Source organism: Haliotis rubra, unplaced genomic scaffold, assembly GCF_003918875.1.
Source record: "Haliotis rubra isolate DU_JTF1 unplaced genomic scaffold, ASM391887v1 Scf292, whole genome shotgun sequence".
NCBI lineage: Eukaryota > Metazoa > Mollusca > Gastropoda > Lepetellida > Haliotidae > Haliotis > Haliotis rubra.
In genome coordinates, this window is record NW_025766960.1 from 165,226 (window position 1) to 188,338 (window position 23,113).

A 23,113-nucleotide genomic window follows, 5' to 3' on the forward strand; every position below is an offset into this window, starting at 1 on the left:
ACGAGCGAACGCTTTAACCACTTGGCTACCCAACCGCCCCAGATATATTCTTAAAATATAATACAAAGGAGCCCACAGACCTTCTTCATTAACTGTGGTAATCTAGACTTGCCATATATTATAAACTTGCATGGGCTGTATTGGGAATATTTGTTTCATGGTCGTGTCTGACAGACAAATAGGCCATAATGATTGCAGATTTGGAGGTACAAGAATGAAGTTACAACAATTTGTAACTATTTGCCCAATCAAACGGGGCAATTTTGTAAAGGGCATGGCTTAGTCCTGCTTCTCCCGCTGACATAAACGCTCGCTGAGCGAACTGTGTCAGAGTCAGCATTTGTTTGTCCGCCTGTTTACCGACTTCGCACATCCGTGGTTGTTCGGCGTACACTCGATACTATCCCAGAGAAGTGTCGACTACCACGCATTGTTGCTGTTTCAGGTTTGTTATAAATTAACTGTCATTAATGATGCTTACTTACTTTTCTTTACTCAATTCTCTTTGTCTCTTTTGGGGCATGGGGCTGCAACAAACTCTCTCCGTTTGTTCCTGTCTTGTACTTCTCCTACTGTTGTTCCCACCTCGTCTAACTCAGAAGTTATTGCCCTTGGCCATGTTGTTCTTGGTCTTCCTCGTTTTAATCTTTCCTGTTGGTGTCCACTTCAGTGCCTTTCTAGGAATAGAGTCTGGACTCCTTCTGAAGACGTGCCCAAGCCATTAATGGTGCTACTGCCATGTATGTATTTCATGTTATTCACAATTCCCTATGTGAGTTTCCTGAATATACGGTCAACAACCAATTTTCTGTGAGTAAATGTTTAGTGCCCTAAACAGTGATTGCAATATCGTGGTTACAAGGCTGTTTGTTATGTATGGTAGTTAAAAAGTGGTCGTTATAGATTAGTATTTATCTGTTGATGTATACTAACGGTAAATGACATAATATAACATTGCATAAAATATAACTTATTTGAAAAGTTATGAAAATAACCCTAAAAACATGTAGCAAATCACTTTGCATGAAACTTGATGTCACGTATTGCGCGTGGCACGTGCACTTTGTGCACAATGAACCTTACTCACTTTTTTCATGCGTTTTGACACCTGAAGTTCACACACCTGATATTGGAAATTGAAGAACGGTTGATTATTCTCTTGCCTCTGAATGCTGTGGAAAACATGTTAATTTCAGCGTAAACCGCGCGTACGTCATGCCACGGCTTACAGAAAATCAGCGTCTCCACGCCGTGGGTATGCTGGGGACTGGAACGGCCTAAAATGAAGTGACCAGACATTTGGTGTCCATCGAAAAACGAAAAGTGTATATGGAGAAGTTTTCAACATAATGGGAACACGAGAGATTTGCCTCGGACCGGCCGTCCCCGCGTGGCGTCTCGTCGACTAGACAACAGTATAAGCAATCGATTCCGGACTGCTAGTTTGACGGCTCAGACCATTCCTGGCTAACGTCCAATAAGTTCCAGGTCTGTACGAAACCGACTGAGGGAGCACAACATCCGGCCCGACGGCCTCCAATTTTTCCAACGTCACCGACAGGCACATCTGAACTAGTGCAGACAGCACCTATGGTACAGAGGACAAATTGGGGTGATGTGTTGTTCAATGACGAGTCGAGATATCATCTGGACAGCTCAGATTGCAGGGTAAGGGTGCACAGACAGCGAGGTGAACGGTATGCTGACGCATGCGTTGTTCAACGTCGACAGTTTGGTGGCGACAGCGTTATGGTAGAGGGGGGAGGGGCTCACATCCCATGGTAGGACAGGTCTGCGTTATAGGGATGAGTTTATTGGACCACATGTGCAGCCTTTCATTCAAGGACACAGTCGTAACTTCACTCTTCAGCAAGATAATGCCCGCCCACATCTTGCTCGTCTATTGACAGATTTCTTGAGCTTGCAGAACATTCCGGTACTCCCCTGGCCAGTTGTTTCTCCAGACCAGTCCCCTATTGAGCACACATGGGGTGAAATGGAGAGACGTTTACATCAAGTCCAGAATCAGCCATTGACGTTAACTGACTTGGGACAAGCGTTGGTTCAGACATGGCACGTTCCCCAAGCTTTCTTCAATCGCTTAGTCACGCCTATGTGTCGTCGGTGTCAAGCCTGCATCAACGCAGTGGACACACACGGCACTAAATTAATAAACGCAGTTTAGACACCACATGTCTTCAAGGGTGTGTCACGATGCTTTGTGTCAAATCATACTGAGTTTGATATTATCCTGTCAACAGTTAATCAGTGATTAAGGAAAATACCACAAATCATGTCAATATATTTTTGCACTGAAATATGGCATAACATCAAATAATGCACAGTTACTTTATTCCAATCGTATAAGTACAGGGTCGCCATTACGGAGTGACAGTTACATTGAATATTTACTATTTGCACAATTCAACAGCTTGTGAGTTTCGTATACATAATCTGTAACATGGCTCCTTTAGCTGCCGGTGTCGTTATTTTATAACAGAGTCGATGTCCGGTATAACATCATTATTTCGCTTTGTACCTGTGTTGTTGTGACGGCGTTGATGGCACCCAACAGCACCAACGTGGCCATCAGCTACAACGTGTACTGTCATGTTTAAGTACCGACTGGGGCGGTGGGGTAACCTAGTGGTTAAAGCATTCGCTCGTCACACCAAGGACCCGGGTACGATTATACACATGGAAGCAATGTGTGAAACCCATTTCTGGTGTCCCCCGCCGCCATGATAGTGTGGGAATATTGTTAAAAGCGGCGTAAAACTATACTCACTCACTCATGTACTGACTGACACGAGTGTCTACCCTATATTCCCCCAGTGGCGGTTTTCCTATCTGCGTCTAGTTTTAGTACTGTGTTAAGCATCACTGGTAGACTTTGAACTTATGAGAATGAGTGAGTAAGTGAGTTAACATTTAGCGTGACATCGGCAATATTTCATATCGTGACGAAAATTTGAATCTAAAGACTAACTACATAAGGACAGTAGAATAACTAGATTATCACAGTTATAAGTTAAAACTAACTGATAACATTTAAAAGAAGAGATAATAAACAACAACACATCATACAAATGGGCTATAGATCGCCAACAACTGAAGGTAAATCACCATACCAGGGACCATGGGAACTTACAGTACTTTTGCTGCCTGCATGGGTCCTAGTTGGATGTATACCGTCCCTTCAACCACTGACGATTGTACTGAGATTTAGCCATTGCATAAATACTGAGAACGAGAACATGTCTAAATATGAATGTATTGGATCACATGTGTGTATAACATACCCCATTTACCTAAAGCTACACAAGAACGAACAGTTCAAAAGTTTGTCAGACCACCTTTCCTAAGGAGATTTATGTGGCGAGGCATACTGCCTGCCAAGGAAGTCGAGAAAATTACTGCAGCAAATGACGCACCGTGTCGTGACTGACAACGAATCCCTCCTGTATGCATTTCAGATGCATAAGCTTGTAACCACACATTTGTCCTGATTCTCCTACCTCTTTCACTACGAACATAGCAACTTCTACAATATCACTATTATGTCTTCGCCTAAACAGATTCAGTCGTTTTGACTTCCTTTTCAAAGTCTTCATGCTGATAATGATGCCATTTAAATGGGCCAAACAAGACATAATTTCTGAATAGTGCAATCGCAACATCAAACATATTCGTATGCTTCATCCATGACTTCATCCAAGACTTTTTTTCAATAGTATTTATAAGATCCTTAAGTCCAAATTAGGAGATACTAAATCCTGATTAGGAGATATTCAGTCCTAATTAGGAGATATTCAGTCCTAATTAGGAGATATTCAGTCCTAATTAGGAGATATTCAGTCCTAATTAGGAGATGATATGTGACCCTAATACGCTTCAATACCTCACCACCTCTGCCCTCATAAGCATAAAAAGAGACATGTCGACAACGAAGTCAGTGTCAAAATAGGGTAACTGAAATGGTCTAACGCCATTCATGGAAAACTTAGGTTGTGGAACTCGTGTAACTGCTTCATAAGAAAACGATCGATCTGTCAAGTTAGGTATCTATAATTCCGGGTTTGGGTCTCCTGTGTGGATTCTGTATCCACATCTGCTTGTCTGCTATAAGTGGCATTAAGTACAATATGGATTCAGTATGTAAATAACGTCCCAGGGAAACTCTGGGGTGGCTGTATCTCGCTCAGCAAATATATTGCTGTGTATTTCAATAGTCTCGGAGTTGATTTAATGATTAAATATAAATATACTGTTTGTAATAATTGTTATCTCTGTAACCAATGCAGCAAAGCATTCATTCTCACTGAACATCAACACATCTACACCATTAAGTCAACAAAAACACGCTCTCGAATTGCCCAGTCAAATGTGGGTCATGGCTTGGTTAGCGTAGTTATCAAAACATATCATACTGTAGGGGTCATTGTCATGATGTATCACACTGTCAGTGTAGTTATTATGATGTATCACACTGTCAGTGTAGTTATCATGATGTATCACACTGTCAGTGTAGTTATCACGATGTATCACACTGTCAGTGTAGTTATTATGATGTATCACACTGTCAGTGTAGTTATTATGATGTATCACACTGTCAGTGTAGTTATTATGATGTATCACACTGTCAGTGTAGTTATCATGATGTATCACACTGTCAGTGTAGTTATCATGATGTATCACACTGTCAGTGTAGTTATCATGATGTATCACACTGTCAGTGTAGTTATCATGATGTATCACACTGTCAGTGTAGTTATCATGATGTATCACACTGTCAGTGTAGTTATCATGATGTATCACACTGTCAGTGTAGTTATCATGATGTATCACACTGTCAGTATAGTTATTATGATGTATCACACTGTCAGTGTAGTTATCATGATGTATCACACTGTCAGTGTAGTTATCATGATGTATCACACTGTCAGTGTAGTTATCATGATGTATCACACTGTCAGTGTAGTTATCATGATGTATCACACTGTCAGTGTAGTTATTATGATGTATCACACTGTCAGTGTAGTTATTATGATGTATCACACTGTCAGTGTAGTTATCATGATGTATCACACTGTCAGTGTAGTTATCATGATGTATCACACTGTCAGTTATCATGATGTATCACACCTGTCAGTGTAGTTATCATGATGTATCACACTGTCAGTGTAGTTATCATGATGTATCACACTGTCAGTGTAGTTATCATGATGTATCACACTGTCAGTATAGTTATCATGATGTATCACACTGTCAAGTAGTTATCATGATGTATCACACTGTCAGTGTAGTTATCATGATGTATCACACTGTCAGTGTAGTTATCATGATGTATCACACTGTCAGTGTAGTTATCATGATGTATCACACTGTCAGTGTAGTTATCATGATGTATCACACTGTCAGTATAGTTATCATGATGTATCACACTGTCAGTATGTAGTTATCATCATCACACTGTCAGTATAGTTATCATGATGTATCACACTGTCAGTATAGTTATCATGATGTATCACACTGTCAGTGTAGTTGTCATGATGTATCACACTGTCAGTATAGTTATCATGATGTATCACACTGTCAGTGTTGTTATCATGATGTATCACACTGTTAGTATAGTTATCATGATGTATCACACTGTCAGTGTAGTTATCATGATATGTCACAGCGTCGTATTTTTGTATCGTTATTCAGCTGTGGATCCCTAAGGGGACTACGTTTCATGGAACGTAGAACAATCTTGGGGCTATTCTTAGTAAGGCAACTGCAGTACGCGTTGAACATGGCCGTATTGTGTCTCCATGAGACTGATATACACAAGATAACACAAGGTCACAACCTAGCATACACGTTCACATACACCCTGCTGATTTCGGCAACCATCTTTAACAGCTTGCAGGTGTGAGTTACCCACTGCTCACTAATTAGCTGGTTGGCAAGTGTTCACAGACTCAAGATATAACACCAATAAGCATTCAATTATATCGAATGGATATAATAATAGTGAATTATTATTAACTGGACACATGTATATGGTATGCATTTGTGATTGTTGCTGACATAGATTTAGTTGATGTTTAGGTAGTAGATTTGGTATCAAGACAAGGAGAGCAACTTCTATCCACTTGACGTGTGCGCAGAAGGATGGTTGTGCTACAGTCAACACCGAAGAGTTGTCTGTTTTGCAGCTCTGAACTAGTGCCAGGCCACCACCAAGAAAGAAGCGGTACATCGAGGTGGACAATAGACTTGGGTTGTATTCTAAGCCCATTAGTGTTCAGTTTGTTTATTAATGATTTTGCTTCAGGTACAGAGTTGGGATGTGACCACGGTATAATAATAATAATTAGTCCATTTTGTATTGCGCTAAATCCACACCGCCAGCATGCCTCAAATCTCCGCTATAAAGCTCTTGTATAGTGAGTGAGTGAGTTAAGTTTTACGCCGCACTCAGCAATTTTCCAGCTATATAGCGGCGGTCTGTAAATAATCGAGTCTAGACCAGACAATCCAGTGATCAACAGCATGAGCATCAATCTGCGCAATTGAGAACCGATGACATGTGTCAACCAAGTCAGCGAGCCTGACCACCCGATCCCGTTAGTCGCCTCTTACGACAAGCATGGGTTACTGAAGAGCAATATACTAACCCAGACCTTCACGGGTACCTCTTCTATAAGTTCCTTGTAAAATTATATAACACTGTACATGGACTGGTATATGGTCCATGCCTCACATCTCCGCCTTGCTGTAATTGTATAAGTACAGTAGTAACTTTATAATGCATCACTGTATATGGACCATGTTGTACACAGGGCTGATGGCCCACATCACTGATGTACAGGTAAAAGTACCTTGTCAAATATATGTATCACCGTATATAGACCGTTATATCTTCCAGGCCTTGATGTATACTCCTCACAAAAAAATAAGCAACAAGTATTTTCAGTGTAATATCTTTATCAATTTCGATAGCAATTTTTGCCGACATGTTACTGAAAGGTAAATATTCAAAGAATACATAACCTTTAGTGACTGTCAAATTAATTTATCTGATAACATTGACAACATAACCCGAACACAACCACACTCAGAAACAACATGCAAAATGTGTGGGATGAATGTGCACCACTCTTCACACATGCACCCTGATCATTGTAAACCTACCTGTAATCATTCCTCTGGCACAACAAGCGGGTCCTAACTTCATTTTAATGGGTGATAATGCCCGTCCATGGATGATAATGGCCGAGAATGAGTTGTTAACGATGTTGTTTTAGATCAACAACATCACACATATGGACTGGCCTGCAAGGTCCTTGATCTTAATCCCATTGAACATGCTTGGGACATTATTGGAAGTCGTGTTTACGGTCTCCATGTGCACCCCAGACTCTGGATGACCTTGAGCAGGCGTTACAGAGAATGGCAGAACATTCCACAACAGCAACTTTAAAGGCTCATTTGGTCAATGCAAAAGACGTGTAGAAGCTTGCATTTGTGCTCATGGTGGTCATACGCGTTACTGAACACTGCTTCACTGTCCAAAACTGACTTGAACCTTAATGTTAACATTTTGCTCCATCAATGCAGCACATTTTGCACGACTGTTTCGCGGGTACATGCTTTTGATGATTTGTAAGTCTATTATTGCTCAATACCATTTCATTGTCATCGTTTATACATATTTAATCTATTGCATCATTCCATGATTTGTCAATACATGAAATTTTGAGACTACCTTTCTGAGGAGTATACTTGTATAAGTATGTAAAATTATATCACTGTATAAGGACTGATTTGTATACAATTTCTTGAATAAAGTGAATACTAATGTAATGACCGTGTCCAAAACTGGTTGGGTCTATTACAAGGGTGCACCTTTGTCAGTTGATTGTCAACATGTCCGAGCAGCCGAGACCAGGTCGCTGTTTCACATCACAGTGTCGAGAAATCAACAGGAATGTCCTAACTACTGGGACAGAAGTATTGCAGTTGAACATGAAATAGATAAAGTGATAACTGAACTGGGTGTAGAGAGTGATAGCGAGAGAAAATCGGATTGTGAAAGTAATTGACGTCTGTACTTTGTAAAGTAAGCAAACAAAAATAGATAGCATATGACTGTATAAGCAATTCAATTAATACATGAAATGATTGTTTTGTTCAAAAGTGTTGTTTTCCGCGACAGCTTCTGTAACGAATCCATGCATGCGCTTCGCACGAACGCAACATTAATAACATTCTCTGCTCCCCTATTTAATGAAGTTTACTTGACCTTCCATTTGACCTCCCGGGTCATGCATATGTAGAGTAGCTCAGGTCAAGCTGAACAACTGACTGACTGAGTTTGGTTTTACGCCGCTTTTAGCAATATTCCAGCAACATCACGGCGGGGGACACCAGAAATGGGCTTCACACATTGTGCCCATGTGGGGATTCGAACCCGGGTCTTCGGCGTGACGAGCCAACGCTTTAACCATTAGGCTACCCCCAAGCTGAACAAGCTGTAAGTACATTGTAAAGCTATGTATCGCCGTATATGGGCCGTTATATCTTCCATGCCTCAAATCAGCGCCTTGATGTACTTGTATAAGTACTTTGTAATGTAACACTGTATATGGACCATTTTGTACACAGGGCTGATGGCCCACATTTTCCCTGAGTAGTATAGGGAAAGGGGAGAAAAAGACGTATAGGTACACCTTGCTTAGAAGCTTCCATACGGGCTAATTCTGCTACCAGCCTAGTAAAAATGAGTGGTTGCACAAAACGTCGACAAGACCACTTTTGGCGGCTCCCAACGCAAGTGCACTCCCAATTAGAGCTATGTGGGTGCATGCATATAGAAACATGCCAGGAACCAAGCTATCGCGTGAAGCCTATACCGAGATCCGATCGGGTCGTTTGTCCCTTCGGGAAGCGAAGAGGAAGTACCACATATCACAAGCCAGATATACATGAATCCGAGGTGGTATAGACCCCGAGCCACAGACGACGACAACTCCCGACATGGCCGAAGTCTTCGAGGGTCTGCTGGAGAAGTGTCCCCACGTATTGCTTTCGGGCCGAGAGAAACAAATCCTGGAGCAATCGGGGCACACCTTCTACGAGCGCTACCAGATCCCTCACCAGTTTCTCGAACTCTATTTGCTGTGCCTTCGCCCACTAGTAGAAGCCGGCAAAATAATCGATTTCGTCTACATGTACCCACCCCACCAATTTCGACACTCGGTGGGCAAACTCCGAATCATTCTCGCCGACGACTGCTATCCGGGACCTAAGGACAGACACAACCGATGCACCGACTGCCTCGCCGCTCTATCGGAACTACCTGCTCTCTTCGGACCCGACAACTCTACGTGCAAGTGCGGCGCCATCGACCACTGTGTCGACAGCAAGAAAAACGTTCTCTGGGGAAAGAAAGCGATAGACTACACACCCCAGGAGCGACTTCCACTCGAGGTTCCAGAAGAAATCATGGTCGATAGCTGTTTCATGAATGTAGAGAACCTGTACGACAGAGCCTGCGCTTTTTGGAGCATACGGTACGCACTCCTATCAGTAAATTGGTGGACCATTGTCCGTGCAAGGAGTCTTGTATCATCCGGCAGCTATCGGGGGAAGCAGAGGTACCACAGGGACGGGGCAATATTTGGCATACCCCATTGCTCAACTATGGGGTGTCCAAGGATATGGAAGTGGCACCCCCTCCATGCAGCGAACACCAAAAGCGTCAAACTCCCAGAAGGAGTCTACACGTGCAAAAAGTTTGCCGTAGCGAGATACGAAGGGAAGAACAGGCTGTTGCTGCTACTCGATTCACCGACTGGCAAAACGATTCCAGTCTACGGCTACAAGATACGAGAAACGATTCGGGTTGTCGGTGGAATAGAATGCCTACGGTTGGTGCGGGAACCGTTTCTGTGCAGGCTCGGTAAAATCTGCCGCTCACCCATATCGAAAAAGAAAGACGATAGAGAAGTCGAGTTGCTGCTTCCAGACCTTAGGCGAGAATAGGTTCTATGGGTCCTTCCAAGCACCGCAGGGCTAGGGAGAGTACTACTCCTACTTCAACATGGACCGGGGTGCTGTGGAGGACATTCCAGGCACCGCACGGCTAGGGAGAGTACTACTCCTTCTCTGACATGGACCGGTGTGCATACCTGGGTGAGGGGAAAAAACAACGCATGGTTCGTATAGGCTGCATTCCACACATCTCTACTCCATGTGGAAGGGATCCCCACGTTTGGTCTGGGGTGTTTCTACCTTCTCATCGGCCGGTGTGTGTAAGGGGTGCACGAAGGGGGAAACTGGTTTGCTGTGCTTCCAGGTCTTGTGGACTACCTTCCAGAGAAACAAGGCAGCTATCGAAAGGTAGGTCAACCTTTGAGCCGATTGTACCATCTGCCGCACCTTCTCGATACCCAGACGGGTCTCTTCTTGTTCCTCCTCGAAGCTTTCTATTTCCTCCAGGAGTTTGTAGTCATCGTCATCCTTGTCTAGCCTAGACAGGATGTCCACCAACAAATTCGTGGTTTGCTCCGCACAAGCCGACAACATCGTCCCAGTTTGATCCACACCAGCCGACAACATCGTCACGTTTTGTTCCACACGAGCCTCGAGCCTCCCCAAGCGGTCGTAGAAGTCCTGGACAGTGGGCGCATTCGACGGTTCTGCAGCAGGCAATACGGTTGTACTTGAGGTCGGAGCTATCCCGCCGGCGGGCAAGAGAGGGTTGGGTAGACGGTTCTGCGGTTGGCAATACAGATGTGCCTGAGGTCGCGTTTGGAGCAGGGGAGGAGGAAATGGGCTTTGTGGGTATTTGCATATCTTCTTCTGTATTCCATATTTTGCGTAGTCGATTGGAACCGATTCCAAAGCGTTGTTTCGTTTCTTGTGCAGAGATTTGTCCACGCATCTTGCGAATCTCTTCCACTTGGTCTTGCGATAGTTGTCTTTTTGGAGGCATTGTGTTTGTACTATATATCTACACCATTGTCTATATGGGAAAACTAGGCAGAACCTAGACAGACTAGGCAAACTAAGTACACACTAGGCAGAACCTAGACAGACTAGGCAAACTAAGTACACACTAGGCAGAACCTAGAAGTTTGCTTGTTTTTGCTAAGCATTGCTAAGCAAACTTCTAGCAATATGCGATATGTGGTACTTCCTCTTCACTTCCCAAAGGGACAAACGACCTGATCAGATCTCGGTATAGACTTCGCGCGAGAGCTTGGTTCCTGGCATGTTTCTATATCCATGCGCCCACATAGCTCTAATTGGGAATGCACTTGCGTTGGGAGCCGCAAGTGGTCTTGTCGAAGTTTTGTGCAACCACTCATTTTTACTAGGCTGGTAGCAGAATTAGCCCGTATGGAAGCTTCTAAGCAAGGTGTACTTATACGTCTTTTTCTCCCCCATTCCCTATACTACTTCCCTGATAAGCATTTCCCTCTAACCTTTGGACCACCTGCCAAATTACATTGACATTTTACAATTCAGTTAAACACGTCGTAATTTTCGATGATTGTTCTCCTGACCGACAAAATCCATCGAGCAAACATTGCAGGAGAGAATTGTCATATTTTACAAACGTTGTTATTATTACAGGCAATTGGTATTTTGATATATGCTTGCAGGTGCATTTTTATATTAAATAGATATGTGCAATGGTATATTGATGAGTAAGCAAATGCACATTGCCAATTTGAAAGAAATAGCTGCGAAATCATTGGTGACACGAGAAAAGCGCACGGCACGTGCAACAATCGGTAGAGTCTATTTCTGTATGGTGTATGGGGCGAACAAATCTAGTAAATACTTGACTGTTAAATGTTGTGAGTTTGCGGTGTCTAAGCAGGAAGACACCTTCCTTGGTGGGATTGATTGATCATTTAAAGTTAAATAGGTGTTCGGGCAACTCTATAATATACTCTCCAAAAAAGAAACGCATATAGAATTTCAACTGTATTTTTATGTTTATTTTGAAACATCTTGTAGGCTTTATGAGTCAATGAAATATAGCGAAATTGCACACTGGGAATGCAGACTTATCCGTCTTTGGCACCAACTCGAGGAAAGTCAGTTTGAGTGTCACATGGAGACGTGTGGTGGCGCTGAAGTCAATACCTCGTGTGACCACCGTGGGCATCAGAACTGCACGGCATCGCCTCGGCATCGAACGAATAAGTCTCAGAATCTCGTGTTGCCCAATCGCAGCCCACTCTGCCTGTAGTGCCTGTGCGAGTTGCTGAAGTGTCTGGGGCTGAGGGTTACGGCGTCGCACCCGTCTGTCAGGGCATCCCACAGATGTTCGATCGGGTTTAAGTCCGGTGATCTTGAGGGCCAGGGGGCACATTGATGTTGTGGTTCTGGAGGAAGTCTCTAGTGTGACGTGCTGTGTGGGGCCTGGCATTGTCCTGTTGAAACAACTCCCTCTGGCGATCAATGATTGGAAGGAGGTGTGGGCGTAGGATTTCGTCACAGTACCGTTGAGGGCTGTCAGGTTGCCCTGGATCATCACCAAATCACTTCTCCTACGGCAGGTGATCTCTCCCCACATCATAACACTCCCGGCCGAATCTGTCCACCTGGGGAACGCAAGCGTCGGCGAAACGTTCACGTCGACGTCTGTACACCCGCATTCTTCCATCGCGTCGTTTCAATAGAAATCGTGATTCATCACTGAACCAGATTCTACGCCAATTCGGTAGGTTCCAGGCCTGAACGTTGGTGCACCATTGAACTCGATGTCGACGATGTTGTTGTCGAAGCACAGGGCCAAAATAAGGTCTTCTGGCACGTAAACCATCATCTCTCAACCTGTTCCTGACGGTCTGCGCAGAAAGCCTCCTCAATCTGGTTATTTGTCGGGCGGTACTGGTCGCCGTAGCTTTTCGATGACGCAGGTGATGTACCCGGATGTAGCGATCCTGCGCCGCAGTGGTCGCTCGAGGTCGCCCACTACGAGGGGCATCTGCTACCGCATTCTGCCGGCGATATCTCTCCCAGAGCCGTGAAATGGTGCTTTGGTGAACATTCATGCGTCGGGCAACTGCACGTTGAGACTGGCCAGCTTCAAGCAAACCAATGGCGATATGACGGTTGGCTTCACTTAGACGTGGCATTTTGCGTTCGTCAACAATATTCCAAATACAGTGAATAATCGACAGACGGCGATCAACCTTTTATACCCATCATTGAGACTATCTGATCCCCAACTTTCACGTGCATTGCATGTGAATTGTGTATTCTGTGACACTACATGCCGAAATTGAAAATCATGCTGTTAAATACGGGTATTTTACGGATGGTGCGTTTTGTTGTGATGTTTCAAAACATAAACACCATAGGACTCATAAACAGAGCAAAACCTTTTGTAAAATGAATCACGTTTTAGTTCATTGCTACATTAAATTGCTATTTTCATGATGCGTTTCTTTTTTGGGAGAGTATATAAGCAAGAATTGCATTCTGTACTTCATGGCGAACGATATTCTTTGAACATAATAGTCCAGCCAATAAGGGCCAATATCGATAGTTGTGATGCCACCATTGCCTTATGTTGATTTACATATTGTTTGCAATGCAGTAAATAATGCGCCACGTTATCTAGCTGATTACACTCTGAACAGATCGCAGGTTATCTTTAGGGGTTCATAATGAATAATATGAAGATGATTTTATGGAGAAGCATGTTTAATGAATGACCCCTAAAAATGTATGTACAAAATATGACCCACCAATGTCAAAATCAAGAAGAAGTCTGGTTAAAGAACCTCTTAACACCCTTTCCGTTTACGCGTGATTTAGCAAGAAAAGACTGGATGCCATACAGATGGCGTCCTTTTAAGGATCTAGCCCATCTCTCTTGCTATTTTGTTTGAGCATTGACCTGACTGACTGTGCATAATTCATCAGTAGAAGGTAATATTGACTCCTCCAGTTCTGATCCATCAAAATCTGATGCAGATTTTGCCAATTTATCAGCTTTCTCGTTGCCAAGTATTCCATTACCGAGCGGAACAAGGCAACGAACTAAACTGTTAATCTTGACATGTCGCCTTTACGTTAATACATTCCTACATTTAGCGATCGTGCAGACAACAATGATCACATTTACAGACTCAAAACTAGCTATTTAAGAAAGCCCACGAGAAAAGATAGTGTGTTAATCCATACCAGGTATTACTGACCCGCACATCGAATCCTGCCATGAGAGGAACACCTGGTCATATGGTCAGTAGTGCTTCAATTTCTCTGCAATCCCAAGTGGAGGCGTTTGTTCACAGTCATCCAAATATATATCGTTGCTCAAAGATTTGGCTGTAGGAAAAATTGTCAACGTGAAAATCTAAAGCGTGTAACTAAATACAGAAAATAATATTGAGTCCATTTGTAATTCGCTAAACTCCACGCCAGCGCTACAGATTTACATTATTACCCCAGATTACCCAAACTGCCTGTGAAGTTTATTTGTCACATGACCTATCCCACCGGGTACCCATTTTCTGCTGGGTGAACAGGAGCAATTTTGAACAAGCTCACTTGCCCCAGGTGAGACCACGTGTATCACATGTGCTTCGTTGTGGGGCAGGACTGAAGTCCTAGAAATTCTCAGGAGTCAAGCTGTCAAACACGGTCACCCATCCAAGGACCATGATTGTCCCACCTCCGGCGCTTCCATAGTGTAATCTACAGCCCCGTCCCGCTTAGTGTCGAGTGTACTGCTCCACATTAAATACCCAATCCTTTGACTACCCCCCTTAGATATTACTGGTGCTCGACAGCTACAGCAGATAAGGACAGTCTGGGGAACATTCAAGACTGGGGTTTAGGCGTGAAGCCTTGACCAATGAACTGTGCATAATTGTGTCCATCAGGTGGCCGGACACATCGATTCATGTCCACTGCTTTTCCAGGAACCTCCCTACGGACGTACACCCATTTGAAACAATAATATGATTTTCATTGCTTTTACACAGGGCCTAACGTATTTAGCCCCTTTCTCATTTTGTCATTTGCTGACGCGTTCAGACGTTGCCTGCACATAACAGAGGCCAGAAAGCAGAGTATGAAATAAGTCAGAAAGTCAGCAAGACATCAGATGGAATTTAACCAGACCAAACCAGACACCAAGATATGTTGAATTTACTCAGATGTATGGAATATCTGAAAAATGTACCAGACCATCTGGCTGACTTGCTGGCTTTTGACCTTCCTCGGAAATCTAGCCCGTTTCAGTCGGTCGGACGAGCCTTATTTCATACACTGCTGAAAGCGGCATTTGCACCCTCTGTATACAATGTTTACTTCCCCACTTTCATTGAATGTAGTATGTTTATTGGAGTGAAAGGAAGGTTGATAACTAAAGGCAATCTTTGCCAGATTTTCAGCCATATCCTCAGGGTGGTGTTATAGCTTGGTGATGGTTTCTAACGAACGGTGTGTTTTGTACTGCCGTTTTGTTATCATGTATTTCCGCCATATTGCAACAGCATGAGAATGAATTACGTGTATAAATATGAAAAGGCATCTACTCCGTCTGGATTATCGCATTATGAAAGGTTCAGCTGTGTGATATTTCTACTTCCTGGTAGACAGTATTCGGAAAGGTTATTTACAACACTTTGAGGGCTCTCAGTTTGTGTCGTTTGTCACAAATGTTGCGAAGGGACATCATGTGTCCTTTACGTTGCTATGAGTGATGTTCACATCGTCTTTAAATTAGTCTTGGAAGATATTTATAGTTTACTAAACAATGATTGATTGATTGATTGAACCTATTTCTGTTTCCATTTCAGATGATTGTATAGCGTACCTGCTGGAACCGAACAAGAAACATTATGTCGAGAGGTTTGGCTGAGCTAGAGATTGAACTCTTGGAGCTGGCAACTGTCACTCCGTCCAACGTCAGTCAGAATGCTGTCTGCATTGATTGCAAAAATAACGAATTATCACCTTTGTACGAATTTGAAAGACTGGCCAGCATCATCGTACCAGTTATATTTGGGGTAGTATTCATCCTGGGACTAATTGGGAACCTCCTGGTCATCCTCGTGGTCCTGTTCGACAAGAAAATGAGGAATACAACCAATATCCTCATCCTCAGTTTGGCTTTTGCAGATCTCCTCTTCATCATCTTCTATGTGCCATTCACAGCAGCTGAATATGCCTTGCCTGTCTGGCCATTTGGAAATGCGTGGTGCAAGCTGACACGGTTCATGGCTTACGTTAGTGCCCTCGCCAGCGTCTACACTCTTGTCCTCCTGTCTCTTGATAGGTACCTATCAGTAGTCCATGTCATCAGGTCAATGCGATACAGGACCGAGAGGAACACGTGGCTGGCCGTTGTAGTAACCTGGGGAGGGATTCTCTTAGGCAACATTCCAATCCTCTTCCAGTATGGTGAATTTACCTACACACACAGGTTTGAAAACAGATCCGCATGCCTCAACGTGGCAAATATACATGATCCCAGAGTTGGCAAGGTGTTCTTCTCCTGCTTCCTTGCCTTCGGATACGTGATTCCTCTCTGCGCAATCTGTCTCATGTATGGCCTTATGGTCAATCGACTTCTGTGTGGGGTTGTTCCTGGAGACGACCAATGTGCGGAGAGTTTTCGGGCTAAAAAGCGAGTTACTAGAATGGTTATTATCGTTATTGCCTCTTTCGCACTTTGTTGGCTACCAATTCAGATTATTCTTATAATACGTGCATTTGGCCATTACCCACACGACATGGGGTTCGTTGGACTAGAAATGGCTGCTAACTGTCTGGCTTATATGAACAGCTGTGTAAACCCATTTCTTTACGCATTTTTGTCTGAAAACTTTAAAAGAAGTTTTCGAAAGTTTATCTGTTGTTTCCAGGTAACGCGGATAATGGATTACGGAATGGATTTACATCCACGAGAAAAGGATCCCGAAAGCACTTGTATCACAAGTACAACTTTGAATAACGTGTGACAACACATAGCTGGATTTTGCTTCTTTGTGCAACTCAGACATACGTATGACTCTATATGTAGGTCTGTGTACCTGTTAAGTAACATGCCACAGTCCGAAAATAAATATTACCTTGTGTCTATTACAGAGAGAAACATATACTGCGGTTGCACAATCCTTTTTACGAGGCAGTGTGAATAGATCTTCCTCATACACTTAATTAAAGACACTTAAAACTTAATTGGGATATTATTGAGTTCACACTGTTCTAAACTTTAAAATATCATGTATTATACATCAAAACATGTTCTTGAATTGTTGTCGCCTGTACGTGGTTGGACAAATGCGAAACCTACATCAACACCTGTTTTAATTGTCATCCTGACCCGTGAATATCCGGGTTAGAATTGGTCTTCAGTAACCCATGCTTGTCGTAAGACGCGACTAACGGGATCGGGTGGTCAGGATCGCTGACTTGGTTGACACATGTCACCGTATCCCAATTGCGTAGATCGATACTTATTCCGTTGATCACTGGAATGTCTGGTCCAGACATTATTTACAGACCGCCGCAATGTAGCTGGAATAGTGCTGAGTGCGGCCTGAACCTAAACTCACTCACTCACTAATTGTCATCATTCACTTACTGTTCAGTTGATGATTTTATAGCAGGCATAATTAGTGTTAACATAAATCACAGTGCCTAAAACCACTTATCATTTACCTCTATCTGGGGTAATTGTGCAACCTAATGTCCATTTCCTATGTGGCAAATGCAGCGCAGCAAGAGAAGAATAGAATAACATGTCAAGGGATTAACCGATAGTACGTTCATAGATTAATCACTGTTTTCTTGCCCAATGACCTTTTTTAAAAGTTGTGTTTATGTATGTGTACTAATGCAGACTATCCAGTGTATAGAATATAGCCCGCCCCACCGTCCTTGACGGTCTATTTTTCTTAAGGACAGTCTATTAAATGATTAATACCGTCCTTTGGTCGGGAGAAATATTTGAAAAAATAAACTTAACTTGAGATTGGCTGTCATTGAATTTCATTATTGTTTGAAGTTCTTTGATGTGAGAGAGACAACATTGTCGTTGTATTCACAAAACTTTCATTGCATGCGTATATATGTTAAGTTTGATTCACTTAGGCATTTCATAGAATGTCTATATAGTCGTTTTACACATTCACTAAAAACAGATCGACTAAATATTTTTATGAAGTACATAAAAACTAGCAAGTCGACCTGGCGCAACATTTTACCCTCGCCATTAGCGCAACAATGGCAGTTTGGGAATAAATTTGGGGATCATGTCAAAACAAAGTTTGTGGAAAAGATATTTACGACTGGCAGGATGATGCGTTTATTTACAATTAATTTTGAACAATTTTCATACATTGCATACACGTTTATTTTAAGTACTTTTCATGCATTTCATTTCATTCAAAGTGCAAACAGACAGCAACTTAGTCCACAAACTGTCGTTTACTGTTGTCAGTCTTGCAGGACAGGTCTTCAACATACATTCCCAGGATTGACAGGAATGTCCCTTCTTATTATTCTTAAACACTATTCTTGACGCACTAATATTCTTCCTCCATGGTGGGAAGCAATGAACTTCAGTGGCGGACCCTTGAAAATGACTTAAGACCACATTGAAAAAAATAAATTTGCGTTGGCGGAGCCATGGGGGGTTCAGGGGGTTTTAACCAAAATTCCTGGATCCGCCCATGAACTTCAGATCTATCTGTGCATGAACCATGATTGTGAATGCATGGTTTAATAAATGTATCATTCCTTTATTTATACTCTTTGCTTGATAACGATGTTTGTAGCTACACCGAAACGTCGCTCATAATAATAATGAATGTATTCCATAGATCTCTCCTCGTTGTTCGTCTCACCAACTTCTAAATGCCACTCAAAGAAAATATTATTTGAAATCTGTATATTTGCTACCTTATTCATGTATTGAAAATGTTTTTGTAGCTTTAATCTTCTCGAATTACCGGGATTATCTTGTGCTTGTAGATTTCCCGTGTATCCATCGTTATATTTGCTTCCTCATTAAATGTACATGTACATATCTGAATGTAAATGCTTAGTATGAGAGTTAATCGCTTATGTTCAGCGCTGTGTTTGGTTGGTACAACTTCCGCACTGGTTCATTAGTTATCTTGCCAGTCGTTTTTCTAGAATAATAAACATACCTTGGTTTCTTCACTTGGCTTTGGCGTTTTCCCGGCTGACCAGGACGAGTTGTGGTCTCCAACGTCCGCGCTCCCGGGTTATTACCACTGGCAACAATCAAACAAAACAAGCTAAGATACGAAAACGGCAATGTTCTACCCAAACCTAATAAAAAAACTACAATCAAAATATACTACTTCTAGCATTAAACACGGGCCCCACCCCTCGCCTCTCTGTACACAACCCGTGAAGATCCGGGTTTGAATTGGTTTCAGTAACCCATGCACATATGTATTGACACAAATAATCTCACTTTACTCCATCAGGAAACATATACCCGTGAAGATCCGGGTTACAATTGGCCTTCACTTGCTCATACTTGTAAGAGTCGACAAACGGGATCGGGTGGTCAGGCTCGATGACGTGCTTGACACATGTCATCGTATCTCTAATTCGTAGATCGACGCTCATGCTGTTCATCACTGGATTGTCTGGTCCAGACTCGATTATTTACAGACCGCCGCCATATAGCTGGAATGTTGCTGAGTGCGGCGTAAAACAACAAAAAAGCCAACAACCCAACTGTGCTGGTCGGATTTCCTTCTGGACTCCTGGCAGGACCGCCAGGGTTGCTCTTTAGTGTTGTTCAAAGATCTTTCTGATCATTTGTGATCGTGTGATTAAACCTAAATTATGCAGTTGACTAAACAACTGATCCCGCTGCATGCCACGGGTAGTTCTGACGTCACAGTCAACAGTAATGGTGAAATCCTTACCATGGAACACCATTCTTGTCATACTAATCAATGCCATTACTGTTGCAGGTGCGGTGAGGTAGCCTAGTGGTTAAAGCGTTCGCTGTTCACGACCAAACCAGGGTTCGATTCCTCACATGTATAAGTGTGAAGCCCATTCTGGTGTTGCCCGCCATGATGTTGCTGGAATGTTGCTAAAACCATATTCACTCACTCACAGTTGCAACTGGTGATGATATGTTCCAGTTCAATATATAAGATGGTGCTTGTTACAGGTGTATATTATATTTTTCACATTTAAGTGTACTGGTCGTTAATACCTGTGGTGGGCCTATCCCGTCAAGAGTATTCCTTCCCAGCATGTCACAAGAACCATTCCGTCATTTGGGGATATTCTTACGGAGGATATATTTCACAGATTTTGTGTGTGTCATGAAGTGTGGAAATCGGAGCTATTCATTATAATATACTACCCATCACAAGTTTAGACTCACTTAAAGCACTCACTATATGTTATGTAAATATATCTGGTTACATCGAAGATGAATTTCTCCATTAACCTTGGGGAACCAGCTGCAAACTTTATGCAGATGAATTACACGAGGATCATGCATCAAATTGCTGAAAAGCATGTGCAAATATCGTGCAGGTGAACAGCTGCGTTTTGGTGTAAAGTTTTGTTAAGAATTCTCAAATTTTCACTGAGTTTCATCATTTATTGAACTACTCATGACAATAATCTTTTCAACGTTACGAATCTGTTTTACAATACATCAGTTCATGTGTAAACAATACCTTTAAACAGTGTGAAATATTTTGCAAAATCTAATTTAGAACAGTTGACAGAAGTAGGTGGCTACATTTACACTAGTGAGTCTAAACTTTTGATGGGTAGTATATTATAATGAATAGCTCCGATTTCCACACTTCATGACACACACAAATCTGTATCATTTCTATTTATTCATGAACAGTTAATGACCCCGAAATAACCTAAATATAGACGTATTCAGTGCCATTAAAATGTTTTTCAATCTGAAAACATTTACCTTGCACACATGAATACACAGTTTATTTCTATAAAGTAATCGATCTGCGTTTCTATACTGTTGTGCCAACAATAGCGCATAACGTGATAATATTATACCATTACATTTTCAAATAGACGGATACAAATATACTACTGAACTTGGGTGTTGGATCGCAGTTATGGTGTGGGTTCATGAATTGTTATGAAACTCTGCTCTGCATTGAGATTGTGTGGTTTCAGCTTTGTATCCAATGATGTAGGGGCGGTGGGGTATTGCTAAAAGCGGCGTAAATCCCAACTCACTCACTCCTATGATGCATCAAATGATGTTTCCGTCAACCTACCACAGCTTGGACGATTTTTTTTTAAAAGGGAGAGGACATATCGATGGCAAGCATGAACTGTTTTAAAGACAGTAGTACAAACTAGGACATGTTTTTGTAAATATAAATATGTGTTTCTTGTTTATGCATGAACACGTCCGTATTCCGGATGGAAAGCAGTACACACCTAGATAGTCGTAAGTTAATGTTAATGTATGGCACTTACGACTATCTTAGCGCTAAGTGAGCTTCGAAAATCTAGGCCCTGGAGCTTTTGCAACACGGACACAATGTTTTTGTCTTGTTAGTCAAAATCAAAACATTTTTCCAAATGGTTATATTGTTTGCGTTTGTTTTAGGGCATTCGGGGTATTATCTTTTTCTTTTCTGAAAAAAAACCCCGGCGTGCTCTTTCTTTTGTACGTTAATTTAAGTTCCAGGCAACCTCCGCTTGTCATGTGAGTGGTTAGGTTCTTTGACTTGGTTGGCTACATGACATTTGCCATCCTGTCTCAGGTGCGTGAATCAATGTTCATAATGTCAATCACTGGATTGCCTGGTCTGTACTTGATTATTTACAGACCGACATCATATGGCTATGACATTGCAGAGTGTGGGCATAGACAATACGTCTAACACGAAGGCCTGACAAGTGTATCCATGTGTTGAACACACAAGCACAAGTACGGAGTTGAAAAGTCTAGGGTCATAAAAAGAGCGAGTCTGGTCTCCAAATCCGGACCTCGGAGTGAGTGATTGAGTGAGTTAAAATTTAACGTCACATCGGCAATATTTCAGCCATATAGTGACGAGAAAAGGTTTACATACATATTAATTACAAGTAGTTAAATAACCAGTCATCGAAGAACTGTAAAATATCTAGAGTATCACAGATGGTGTCTAAAACTAGCTGGTAAGTGTAAAAATAATTTATTCATGATGACAATACAATATAAAAATGGGCTATAGATCGCCAGCAACCGAAGGTAGATCACCATACTAGGGACCATGGGGACTTACAGTACCTTTGCTACCTGCATGGACCCTAGCTGGATTTACACCATCCCCTCAGTCATCACTGGCGATTGTAGGAAAATTTAGCCGAAATTTAAAATAGCAAAAATGCTACGTTTAAAAAACATTGGTATGTTTATATTTACCTTAATTAAAAGATTTGGGTCTTACGTACCCTCTCAGGGGGACAATAATTTTACGATACTTTAACCCCCCTTGAGGATACAGCCATTAACAATGCCGGACCTCGGATCCAAAGGGAGGCAACTCTGTACTAACGCATTACGACTACCGGGTCACCCGTGCCCTAGATGACTGTTGCCTTTTGAGGGTGGTGGGGTAGCCTAGTGGGTGAGACGTTCGCTCGTCACGCTGATGACTTGGGTTCGGCTTCCCACATGGGTACAATGTGTGATATTCCTGGAATATGGCTAAAACGTAAAACCAAACTCACTCACTCATTATATCCTTTTGAAGTCTAAAACAATGTTTTGAAGTTATCTTGATACACAACTGATAATGAGAATACAAAGAAGTGATCTCTCCACACCCATAAGCCAGTAAAACCCGTACATAGAAATAACAGAAAGCAGAGTGACCTTTTACATTGAACTCGTATGCATCTCTTCACTTCCCTATCTATGACACGAGCCATACACCTTTTCCTCTTAACCCGCCAAGCGTAAATGTAAACCAAGAGTTTATTAAATCGATATACTGTGACAAATACACACGCCCTGTATTGCACTATAACAACTTTATCGCCAAATCTGTCAATAGGAGAATGAAGGAAGTGAAAACTTGTTGACTTTAAGCACTACACACTG

At 42.3% G+C, this 23,113-nt stretch overlaps 1 protein-coding gene across 1 annotated transcript; it reads left to right on the plus strand.

Annotated features, from left to right (window-relative positions):
* The first annotated feature begins 355 nt into the window (after positions 1–355).
* LOC124282071 (allatostatin-A receptor-like) lies at positions 356–17,414 on the plus strand. Its single transcript, XM_046718040.1, has 2 exons — positions 356–445; positions 15,825–17,414. The coding sequence occupies exon 2, from the start codon at positions 15,867–15,869 to the stop codon at positions 16,986–16,988; it is 1,122 nt and encodes a 373-aa protein (XP_046573996.1). The 5' UTR covers positions 356–445; positions 15,825–15,866; the 3' UTR covers positions 16,989–17,414.
* Positions 17,415–23,113: the final 5,699 nt, after the last annotated feature.

What these genes read in the sequence shown, in the direction of transcription:
- LOC124282071 (XM_046718040.1), top strand. Translation starts at nt 15,867, where the DNA reads ATGTCGAGAGGTTTGGCTGAGCTAGAGATTGAACTCTTGGAGCTGGCA.